General features: G+C 30.3%; 1 protein-coding gene across 5 annotated transcripts; it reads right to left on the bottom strand.

Moving 5' to 3' along the window:
- Window positions 1-1132: 1132 nt before the first annotated feature.
- On the bottom strand, window positions 1133-3911 carry LOC118035370 (uncharacterized). Of its 5 annotated transcripts, none has more exons than XR_004685181.2 (4): window positions 3455-3909; window positions 3158-3289; window positions 2411-2534; window positions 2016-2236 (listed from the first exon to the last, which is right to left on the bottom strand). XR_004685181.2 is itself a non-coding variant. In XM_035040922.2 (4 exons), the coding sequence occupies exons 1-3, from the start codon at window positions 3737-3739 to the stop codon at window positions 2432-2434; spliced, it is 528 nt and encodes a 175-aa protein (XP_034896813.1). In that variant the 5' UTR covers window positions 3740-3911; the 3' UTR covers window positions 2016-2236; window positions 2411-2431. The 5 variants fall into 5 exon arrangements, 4 of the variants coding, with proteins under 4 accessions (XP_034896814.1, XP_034896810.1, XP_034896815.1 ...); XM_035040922.2 differs by having other exon boundaries at window positions 2411-2542; window positions 3455-3911; XM_035040923.2 differs by lacking the exons at window positions 2016-2236; window positions 2411-2534 and adding an exon at window positions 1133-1864 and having other exon boundaries at window positions 3455-3910.
- Between the last annotated feature and the right edge of the window lie 8604 nt (window positions 3912-12515).

Raw genomic sequence — 12515 nt, 5'->3', positions numbered from 1 at the left:
GATTGAGGATGGCTATTTGTTTAGACTTAGGACATCAATGGAAGGTGGGGTCACCCCTTTCATCTTATTTTGTGATCGTGGCCTGAGAGGACTGCTTTATCACGTGCTATAAAGAGAAAAGCTCATTGGCCCGAGTTACCCTCGTGGTTGGATTAAATCTTTTTTTTGAACACGAAATATATTCAAGTTATAAAAAATTATTTGCTAGAATTATTAAATCTGATTTAATGAGTTAATTATAATATTTTGTATCTTTATTAACCCAGTTTGAACTTAACTTGTTGGAGAATTGTTTTATTATTATTTTTTTAATTCAAGATGGTTTTTAAAAAAAATATATATTGAAATGACAATAGATTTGTTATTTTATTGGATTTATTAATTTTATATATTTAACTACTTTTTATGAAATGTTACAATAATAAAAATAAATTTTTATAAAATTGAGTGAATGTTTATTTTTTATTATGATAATTTTATAGAAAATAAATTAAAATAAATTATAAAGATCAAATTAAAATTAATTATATATTGATTAAACTGGAAAAAAATGACTAAAAACTATTCAATTATAAAAAAAATTTAAAAGATATAATTAAAAAAAAAATTAAAAGATAAAAATTAAAAGGTTATAATTAACATGTCAAAATTAAAATTTCTTAACTTTAACTCCTTGCTTAACCTGAATATAAAATTAACTTGCATAAAAGTTACTTTGATGTGACTCAGCCGACTCATAAACGTAATCCGAATAATCAGTAAAATAGCATGGTTTGACTTAAAAAAAAATTCAAGATGATGTTTTTTTTTTTTTAATATTTAGACAATGATAAATTTAATTGACTTGAGTTTCATTGCTTAGCCTACTAAACATTCAATTCGAATCATGAACTCTACTAGTTTTAACAATTTTTTTTTAATAAAAAAATATTTTTTAATTAATAATATGATAAAAAAAATAAATACTCATAAAATTAAGATATTTATTTGAGATTATATAACTTTATAGAAAATAAACTGAAATAAATTATGAAAATTAATTCAAAATTAACATAATATTAAAAGATGAAAATTTTAAAAAAAATTAATTGAAAAAAAAAAAGATTTTTTTTTTTTTTAAAAAAGGGCCGCTCCTTCACTGTTCACAGTGAAGAAGCTGGGGAGCTAGGAGGTAATGAGGGTATCATGGTAGCAAATGTTTGCATGTGCTTGCTAGCTGTGGGAGGAGATCCAATCAAAATATTCAGATAATTTTGGAATCCGAACATACTTCACCTGCGGAATCTAACGTCCTTCCGATCATAACTTCAAGAGTATTTCTGCATTTCAAAAAAGTCATGATCTAGATGGCTCCCCATGGTTCAACACCTGATCCGCGTACCTGGAGAAGAAGCCTTTCAGATCCAAAATTATAGTTGCACATTGGAGGAAAAACAGATAGGCATGCGTAACGGGCCCTGTGAACCCTAACATGCATGCAATTTGATTTGAAGATCAGATAGTGGCAGGTGCCAGCCCACGCACGATGTTTGGCAGTGTAGTGGTGGGTGGAAGGAGGTGTCTCCTAGGAGGACCAAACCTCAGGCGGCAAAATATGCTTAGGGTTAGGGTAAATCCATGGGGACAAGAGGAGCGTCAAACTTCTAGGGGAGAGCACTGAGAAAATCGCAAATGTTGATGGCCCCTCTCCTAATGGAGGGGTGGAAATTTGATCAGGAGAGCACATGACTTTCTTTCCTTCCCTTGGGCAGGATTGAGCCTTGCAATTCTGATCATGAGATCTTTAATAAGACAACAGACCCATAAGTTCAGGATTGAGCCTTGCAATTCTGATACTGTATGCAACAGAGTCGCAGTAATGACACTGCAAACAAACCCATAAGTTCAGGACTGGGCAGATAGCTATGAGGGTTAAAAATACGTACATATTGCAGAAACTAGTACAAAGAACATTCATCTATGAACTAGAAAAGATGCCTACAATTAATTACAATGTGAAGCAATGTTGCACAATCTAATTCAAAAGAGCTACACAGGTATTGCAATGAGAAAACAATTCAGACTTTCATGCCAGAGCACAGCTTATAGGTTTCTGTTTCTTGGGTCATCCAATTGCCCACAAACCACCTGAGCTTGCTCTCTTCACTTGATCCTCTTTGCTCTGGCCAACAGAATCAAGGTCACTGTTGCGGCCTTTTAAGCACAAACCCAAATCCAAATGGCTCAGGTTTGAATCCTGCAGGAGAAGTGGATTCTTGCTTGACACCAGTATCACAGAGATAACATTCCAACGAATTGAAGCTTAGACACTAAAACAAAATGCCTATCTGTGAGTATGGAAACAACCAAGAACAACACATTTCATGATCATTGGATGGCATGCATTCTTGGGACGTGGTGATGTGCCAACCTAAATGTGAGGCGGCGCTGATCAAGTCTTTGACATCTTTATACCATGAATTCTTTTGCATGTAGCAGCAAATAGAAGTTCAAACTCCATTAATTTTACCCCAGGAAGTCCTGAAAAGTCTGATCTGTTTGCCTAATGGAAATAAGAAGTAAAGATTCGCATATCCAAATATATATGAGCAAATAATTTAAAATAACTCTTGATTCAGTTACAAGTCAAAAAGTTTCATGTGAAATTTTATAGTCATTTGCCGCTAGTTACTAACAAGAGAAACCTACTTAGCATAAAAGAAGAAATGTCACCCTGTGGATGCCAAACCAATTCTTACTGTCCAATATGGAATTCATATATAAAATATATTTGTGCGTTTCACCTGAGCTAAAATCATTTATTTTGCTGCCATGAATCAAACTCTTTTTGAGGCTCTTGGCCAACCCAGGATGATATGACCACGAGACTATCAGGCATCTGAACATTTTTCAGAATAGTTCACCCGGAGAGTGGAACTCTAAACATCATAATAGCAATTTGAACCACCATCTTAAGTCCTAACAAAAGCTAAAAAAATAATAATAATCGTAGAACATGAAAAGACTTGCACTTTTGTAGATCCGCAAGTATGAATTTGCCCTTTTCATTTCCTAAATGATGACAGACTCCTAGTTATTTATTGGACCAAGAAGTTAAGCACAAAGCAAGAATATTATTATCAATTCAGGGTAACAAATGTTAATAAGTGGGTGAGACCTGAGTTTCACTCTTGAAATCATCTTCATCATTTTGTTCATCATTCTTAGCAGTTTGCCACGCTACCAACTGCTTCTCAACTTCTTGTTCAGCCTTCTTTTCTGCCTTGCTGCGTTCCTTTAGTACAGCAATCTACAACATAAAATAAAATAAAATATTATCAAATTTCCAAACCTTATCACTTCACTTCATTCCATCTCTTCTCATACAAAACCCAAAGAGCGACAAGTGGAAAACCAAAGAAAAATTAAACAAAATTTACTGACAAAAGCCCATGCCATGTTGTGTTTTACTCACTGGGGTATATCGGAATTTGCGTTTAGGTGGATCCTCGGTGGTTGTGCTGGTGGAGGCCGCGGGGAAGAGTGGGGTCCACCGACAGAGGAGGAGGCGAGACCCGTTGTTGTTTTGGTCGTTATGGCCGTTGGAATGGTTATTGTTGCGGTAATTGAGGGTGGGAGAAGGGGACACGTGGACCCACTTCCTCTTCCACTTCCTCACCGAGCCATTGAAAACAGTGGCCGTCGCTGATAGGCCGTACCGAGACGAAGTCCGGCCCATCCGAGACCCCACTCCTTCCATTATTTTCTCACCCTGAAATCTCGGCTCCTTTTTCGGGTTCGTTTGGGTGCCAACTAGGTATTTCAGTAGAGTAGAAGACGAGTGACGAGTCGACGCTTCCGAACTTTCCTTAAAACCATGAGCTAGAGATGCCGTTTCTTTCAGAAAATAACCAGAAGAGACTCAAAAGTTCAAAAAAATAAAAACTAACTTTTTAAATATTTTACTTTAAAAGCATGCTTATTGATCAAGTTAAAACGTTAATTCACTGTACTTGGACTGTTCATCATATCACTTTAACATGTTTCACAACTATTCATGGTCTTTTTTTACTTTGAAATCTCTGAAAATTTTCAATTCAGTCATTGAATTTAATTTATTTTTAATTTAATCCTTTTGAGTTTTATTGACATTGTTTTATATGTTATGATTCGTTTCACTTTTCATGCTTTGTGGAATGCTTGTGAATATTTTGATATTAAATTAAAAATTATTATTGTAAAATAGAATTTTAAGATATAATTAAAAAAACTGAATTAATAGGGACCAAAATTAAAAAAAAACCCTTTTCAGTTCCATTATTAAAAAGGCTTGGAAAACTTCAATTTGCTCCTTCAAGTTTCAAATTAGTCATATTTGATCCCTGTTATTTAAAGATTTTATGTTTTAGTTTTAAACTTTATTTTTGTCATAATTTAGTCCTAAAATATGGAGAGATGAAAGAAAAAGTCAACGGATAAATAGGGGAGTAGAGAGAGAGGTTTGGTCTGTTATATTCCAAAAAAAAAAAAAATCTTGGTGTTAATAAGTTTGTCTTAGAAAAGAAGTTCAATGGTCATGATTTTTCATTTCAAATATGCTAGAAAAAGTAAATGGGGATCCTTGATTTTTTTTTTTTCTTAAGTTAGACTTGATTTTTGGTTTTTACATTGGTTACAGGTTGTTTTAGGATTACAAATGTGTTTATTGAAGTTTTAGGATGTTTTAAAGGTATTTTTAGGTGAAAATAAATTAAAAACTAAGTTTTTAAGGTCTCAATACGTAGTTCCTAATTTTTTGATCATATGAGGTGATTGAAACTTTACTAGTGAACGAGATGTCATGTGCCCCAAGTAGGGGTGATAAAAAATCAAGAAACTAAAAGACCAGAGGAAACTAAAAAAAATTAATTCAAAAACTAAACTGAGGAAAAAGACATGAAAATTTGATTAAAATATTCAAATTTTTTTTATTTAGTTCAATTTTGATTATAAAAATCTAAAACCAACTGTATTAAACTATTTTGGTTTTAAACCCTGCTCCTAACTCAATATAAATTGAAATTTTTTAAAACCATCATCTAAATTAGCCACCCTTACTTACCTGCTCTCTCAAGTCTTAATCTCTCCATTCCCACAATGCACTCTCCCTCTCTATCTCTAGTCTCTACTCTCTTAAACTCTTATGTAATATGATGAAAATCAGCAAGCATCACCCAATGATACATTTGAGGTGCCTATTGGGCTTATTACTAAGTCAAGATCAAGAAGGTTAAAAAGGTATTTAATAGACTAATTCAAAATGTCTGGGCAAGTCAAGCATCAAAATGAGTTCAAGATATGATCAGACTTTAATTAATATAATCCACACAATAGAAGGAATTGAGAAAGCCTGGTAGCGTATGGATTGGGCAAGAAATCATGGTTGCTTGCGGATTGGACAAGGAGAGACAATTTTGGGCTTATTTTTTTTAATGTGCAGTTTTATAGTAACAAGTATAACTTTTAATTCGACCATTGGATCAAAATATTTTTTTTTTCAAGAAGATCTTAAAGGCCTTGTTTTCTATAAAGTTAAACTTCTTAGCAATCAAAGTTCATAAAGACCTTGCGATAAAGCCCAAAATCTACTTCCAGAAATTGCATTATTTTTCTAGTTGGTTTAGGATTATTTTTTCTATTTTATCTAGAACTATTTTGTTATTTTTTAGCCTTGTTTAGAATGTTTTACCTAATATAAATATGGTTATTTAGCTTGTTTTTAGGGTTTTATTGGACATTTCTTAATATTCAAAAATAGTATTGTTGGTGTTATGGTTGCTAATACTTTTCGTTTTTCATTGAACTCTTCAAGACTTTTTATAGATTAATTGTTTTAATGGTATTCATCCTTATACTTCTAGATCTAGATTCTTTATAATAAAAGGGTTGGAGTCTTTCATCCAATTACTTTAGTTCCTTGATTTCAGTAATCATTAGTTCAAGTTTTCTATCAATATGATTTTAGTTTATTTGGGTTGTTTTCTATCTTTATCATGGGTTTTAGGATTTTTACCCTTTAAGTTCGTATTAATTAGTATCAAAGTAAAGCTCTAAAATCATATTTAATCTATCTATTTATCTTTTAATTTTTACATACTTTATTTTGAACTTTATTCTTAATTTTTTGGTAGCCCTATAAAAAAAGACAATTTTTTTGTTATGTTATATCCATTACTAGACAGTAAAAACAGAAAAGAAAAGAAGAAATCACATTAGTTTAGTTTCTACTGAAATAATAGAGATTATATAATTTGAATTTGGATTCTTGGGAAATTGCAATTCATATTAGTTTGTTTTTGATCAGTAGGTATTGTTTGCTTGAAAATTGATTTTGGGTTGATAAAACTATAAAATTTTGATTTTGAGTTTGAAAGAACATTACAAATCAGTGTTTCACAAGTAGGGTTTGTTGTTTTAGAATTTTAATTTTAGGATATTGCATATATGTTGTTTTTGGGTTTCATAGAGTCATTCGTGAATTTCATACTCTTTCTATTTTTATTCCTGTAATCATTTGTTTTTTTTCTTGATTGTCTTGTGTCTTAAAAGCTTTGGTTAAATGTTATGAACTGAATTTTTTATTATTATTTTGATTAGTTTCCTAAAGAACTGAAAAGAAGAGCATAAGAGGTAAAATGAGAAAATATAGGACTATTATTATGAAAAGCCAAGATTTAAGTGAAACATGAGTGAAGTGGTATATTATCAAGTGTAAACATATAAGTAAGTATGTGAGGATATGTTTTGTCACCAACATAAAATTTTAACGACAAGTCATCACTTAAAAAGGAGAAGAGCACACTCTTTTTGTCACAGGATACACAACTGTATGAATGTTGTGTTTAGTGAATCAAAAGCTTAAATTGATAGGAAAATACTATTATTATGAGCTTGTGAGAAAAGTCATCTCGATGGGCTCCTAATGACAGAATGCTAAAAAAAACAGTCTACCACACCTGTGAATGAGTTGGTTGATAAGAATGAAGATGAAGAAGTCAATGAATTTGACCATTTATCATTTGGCAGAGGGAAGATTTTGGTAGCAAAGAAATAATTGTGAATAGAGTTTTGATAAGCTAAGAGTTTTGTCCATAAAGGAGTATGAAGAGATATGGGGTTTCATGATGACTTTAATAAAAATCTAGGAAGCATTAAGATGAGTGTTCTAGTCTTTGATGGGAGGAATGATATCAAAGCTTATTTAGAATAGGAAAAGAAGGTGGATTTGATCTTTGATTGTCACAACTACTTGGAAGAGAGAGAGAAAAAAAGCTTATTGTGGTTGGATTTATTGATTATGTTATTATTTGGTGGGATCAATTTGTTTTGAGTAAGAGAAGAAATCATGAGAGACCTATTAATACATGAGATAAGATAAAGATAATCATGAGAATGAGATTTGTCCTAAGTCACTATTATTGGAATTTATATCATAAATTGAAAATTATAACTCAAGGTTCCAAGAGTGTAAAGGACAATCATAAAAAGATGGAAGTACCTATGATTCAGATGAATACAATGGATGAGACAAAATTACTAAGGCTAGGTTTTTGAATGGTTTGAATCATGAGATGGTGAATATGGTTGTGTTGTAGCACTATAGAGTTAAAAGACATGGTGCATATGACTATAAAGTAGAACAACAACTTAATAGTAAGGGTAGCACATGACAAGTCCTTCCTAAGCCAAACCAATTATAGGGGTTAAAACCAAACCACCTAAGGGCAAGAAAGAAGTATTCACTGATACTAGATATAAATTCTATACTTAAACACCTTGTAATCATGATATTAAATGTTTTTGATTGGAAATCGATCACATAACATCTCAATATCCAAATAAGATAGTTGTAATATCACTTGATCATAGAAGAGATTGAATCTAAAAGTGACAACAATGATGAGGAGATGTCACCATTTGAGGATGTTAGTGATGATGATGTGGAGTATCTGGTTAAGGGTAAATTATTGGTGATTAGGTAAGCATTGGATGTTCACGTCAAAAAGGATGATTTTGAGCAACAAAGAAAGAATATTTTTCATATGATATACCACATCAATAATAAAGTATGTAATATAATTATGCATAATGAGAGTTGTACTAATAGAGTACTATACTTATTAGGAAGTTGAATTTGAATACTACAAGGCATCATAAATCTTATAAACTTATGATAACGGAGTGAAGGTTAATATATAGGTTTTGGTTTTGTTTTTGATTAGGAGAATAATGATTAAGCTTTATGTGATATTATTCCTATGATTGCAAATCATTTGTTATTGGGGAGGTTGTGGTAGTTTAACATGATGGTTATTTATGATGGGTTTACGAATAGGTTTCATTTATAAGATCTGAGTAATTTATCATTTTTGTACCATTGTCACCAAAGCAAGTTTATGAGGACCAATTTAAATAAAAAAAAGAAAGTAAGGCCGAAGGGAGTGAAAATGTATATTTGATTGTGAGCCTCGAGAGTAGAGAAAAGTTAGATTTATATGAGAGGTAAGAGAAAAATCAAGGATAAAAAAAATAAATAGAGAGAAAATAGAGTGTTCAGGGGGAACTATAGAAACAAGAGAATGCGTTTAATTCTCTTAAAGAAATGTTATGTTCAACACCTTTGTTAACATTACCTAACTTTTATAAATCTTGTAAGATTAAGTGAGATGCCTTAGGAATAAATATTTGAATTGTTTTAATATAGGAGAAGTGACTAATTGCCTATTTTAATGAAAACCTTAATGAAGTAGTGTTGAATTACCCAACTTATGACAATGAGCCTAATGTATTGGTGAGGACCTTAGAAACCTGGCAACATTACTTATGGCTGAAAAAATTTGTTATCTATTTGGACCATGAGTCACTAAAGCACTTGAAAGGACAAGGTAAGTAGAATAATAGTCATGCTAAATAGGTAGGATTCATTAAAACCTTTCCATAAATGATTAAGTACAAGTAAGGTAAGGATACTATAGTGGTTGATGCATTATGTTAAAGATTTGTATGCCAAAGATAGTGATTTTGCTAATGTGTATAATTTTTATGAGAAATCAACCTATGATAAGTTTTATAGACTTGGATGTTATTTGTTTAAAGAGAATAAATTTTGTGTGTCTAATAGTTTTATGCTTGAATTACTTGTATGTGAAGCTCATGAGGGTAGTTTAGTAGGATACTTTGGTGTTAGGAAAACCTTAGAAGTTTTGTATGAATATTTTTATTAGTCTAAAATAAAACATGATGTACAAAAGGTATTTCATAAATGGATCATATGTAAGCAAGCTAAATCTAAGGTCTTATCTTATGAGTTATAAAATCTTTTACCTGTACCTAAGAGCATTATTTTTGATTGTGATGTTAAATTTCTTTACTATTTTTGAAAGGTTTTATGGGAAAAGTTAGGAACTAAATTATTGTTTTGAGCTATTTGCCATCCATAAATGGATGGTTAAACATAAATAGTAAATAGAACTTTAATTACTCTATTCTACACTGTCATTCAAGAGAATCTAAAACAATTGAGAGGATAGTTTGTTGTTCATTGAATTTGCATATAATAGGAGTGTGCATTCTACTACTGATCATTCACCATTTGAAATTAAGCCCTTTAGATTTGATTAATTTACTTGTTGATAAAATGATTAGTCTTGATAGTAGTGGAAAAACACAGGTGGTGAATGCACTCCATAAAAGTTTTCAATGATCTATAGAAAAAATAAATGAATAATATATATCTAAAGCTAACAAAGATTGTTGGTTTATTTATATTTAAAGCTAACAAAGATCGTTGATGTATTATATTTAAACCAGGTGATTAGATTTGGGTGCATATGAGAAATGACATAAGAGATCTAAATTGAAACATATAGGAGATGGTCCAATCCAAGTTCTTGAATAAGTCAATGACAATGCATATAAAGTTGATCTTCCAAGTGAGTATAACATTAATGCTACTTTTAATATTTCTAATCTTTTACTGTTTGATGCAGGTGACAATTCAAGGTTCAAGAAGAGTAGAAATGATGAGAATCAATAAGCATCACTAAATGATTTATTAGAGGTACCAATTAAGCCTATTATAAGTTCAAGAGCTAAGAAGGTTAGAGAGACATTTAATAGGCCAATTCAAAATATCTAGGCCAAGTCAAATATCAATATGAGTTTAAGAGATGATCAAGCTTGAATTAATACAATACACATAAGAGGAGGAGTTAGGAAAGCCTAATAGCTTGCGAATTGGGTAAGAAATCTTGGTAGCTCGCAAATTGGAGAAGAATAGGTGGTTTTGGATTTATTTTTTCTAATGTATAGTTTTATGCTAACAAACATAACTTTAGATCTGACCATTGGATAAGGTTAAAATTATGCTAGACAATTTTTAAAGTCTTTATATATATATATATATGATTAAATTTTTATAGAAATCAAAGTTTGGTAAAGCCTTGCAATAAAGTCCAAAAACTACTGTATAAGAATTACATTATTTTCTTAGTTAGATTAGGATTATTATTATTTTATTTATAACTCTTTTTTTTTTTTTCAACCTTGTTTAGGATATTTTAACTAGTATAAATAGGTTATTTAGCTTGTATTTAGTGTTTTTTTTTTTTTTTTAGATTTCTTATTATTTAAAAATAAAGGGAAATTTTTTTCATCTATTCTTGAATAATATTGATTGTGAAATCCTTATGAAATGTGGAATAATACTTGAAAATAGTTTTCAAATATTATTTAAACAATCAATTACTACAATATTGAAAATAAATATGATTTTACAAAGCAAACACAATGATGAATTGAAAAAAGAGATTTTTTTACTGGTTTTACCTTCTATTTATATGAAAAGATATATGCTCAAATGTTCAAATTAAAAAATTCTTGATAAAGGGATAATAATTACATAAAAAAATTGATAACTGAAAAGTTAAATCAAATCACATATGCGTTTTTTAATATTTGAAAAACCATGATATGTTGTTAGACGATGCAATTGATCTTTAAATATAAATAAATAAATTGTTGAATTGATAATAAATTAAATTATTTACTTTATTTAATTCTATTTTACTTAGGAATATGATTTATAATTGGCCAACATCTTAAGAATCTAATGAGTTACACACATTAATATCTTGTTTGTTCATGAAAAATAGTTTTATGGAAACTATGTTCCAAACTTTTTTTATATTTGGTGAGGTTTAGAAAAGCTTATTAAAGAAAAGTGGTTTCCAATCAACCTAAGAAAATATACCTTTTTGTTAGAAAAGCATTTTCCTCTTCTTAGCAAAGGAATAAACTTTTCTTTCCCACTCTTCTTCGTTTACTTACGTTAAATAAAAATAACTATCTTTTTCTAACAAAACAACTTTCTCCATAGCCAAATTAAACTATAGGTAATTCTCTTTATATATTTCTTTTATTTAGGGTTTTATTTTTCAATTTTAAATATCACTTATCATAGTCAATTAAGACTTGCCTTTTCCAATTCTCCCTTACTAAGTAGTCAATTAGGCCTTGCTTTTTGCAATTCTCCCCTACTAAATAGTCTATCTAGGTTAGATGTAACCATTAATATTATTGTTTTGAGGAATAGATTATCCATTTTCATACTTTTATAGATTATCCATTTTCATACTTTTATCCCAAAAGTAAACATGACTAGCTTCTAGTCACTTTTGAATCTAGTTTCTAAAGACAACATAATTGTTAGTGTCATGTTTCCATGAGTAATGCAATTTACAATACTTCTTCTTTTTAATTTAATCATATCAGTGGGGATGGTATGATTACCAATGAGTTTAATTATCCCCTCATGTATCAACTAGTTGAATATTCAATCGGTTCTTTTAATGTTAAAGAATATTCCTTGTTTTCTTTAATCAATTTGGTAGCCTTTATCTCTTTATTACTAGGTTTAATAGCATTTTTATACTTTCTTGATATCTCGATCAAATGGTCTCCCTTATTTTATTTTTTCTACTAATATGATTTGTTGTTATACTTCTTCAAACTCCTTATCTAATTCTGAATCACTTAGTGAATGGATTTTCAAGACATTGTCTAAATAGCCAGCTGTTTATATTCCCCAAAATAGCTTCTTTTTTGCTCATTTTGCCAACATCTTTTCATAAGAAGTAGTATCATTTATTAGGGTGAAGGTGTTTAAGATTTGGCTTTTACAAGTCACTTTCTTATATTCCACAATATGTTTTTAAAAATGAGTTTAATGAACTTCTAATCTAATATAGTTATAGTGCGCTTAGTTTTTAATGTACTAAACTATAAGGCATAACTCATAATTGACTCCCCTAGAGGCTAAGTCATCCAATGTCATAAATAATTATGTTATGTAGAAGTGCTCATGGAAACGAGCCTTAATCTATTCCTAATTATTGATGGAGTTAGGAGGCAATGTAAAAAACTATTGGAAGACTATTTTAGTTAGTAATAAACCAAACAACCTATAAGCTTTATGAAGGGGCTTGCTACACTATTTT

The sequence above is a fragment of the Populus alba genome, chromosome 11 (assembly GCF_005239225.2).
Source record: "Populus alba chromosome 11, ASM523922v2, whole genome shotgun sequence".
Classification (NCBI taxonomy): domain Eukaryota; kingdom Viridiplantae; phylum Streptophyta; class Magnoliopsida; order Malpighiales; family Salicaceae; genus Populus; species Populus alba.
Note: the sequence above shows the minus strand (reverse complement) of the source record. Positions and strands in the feature narration are given on the sequence as shown.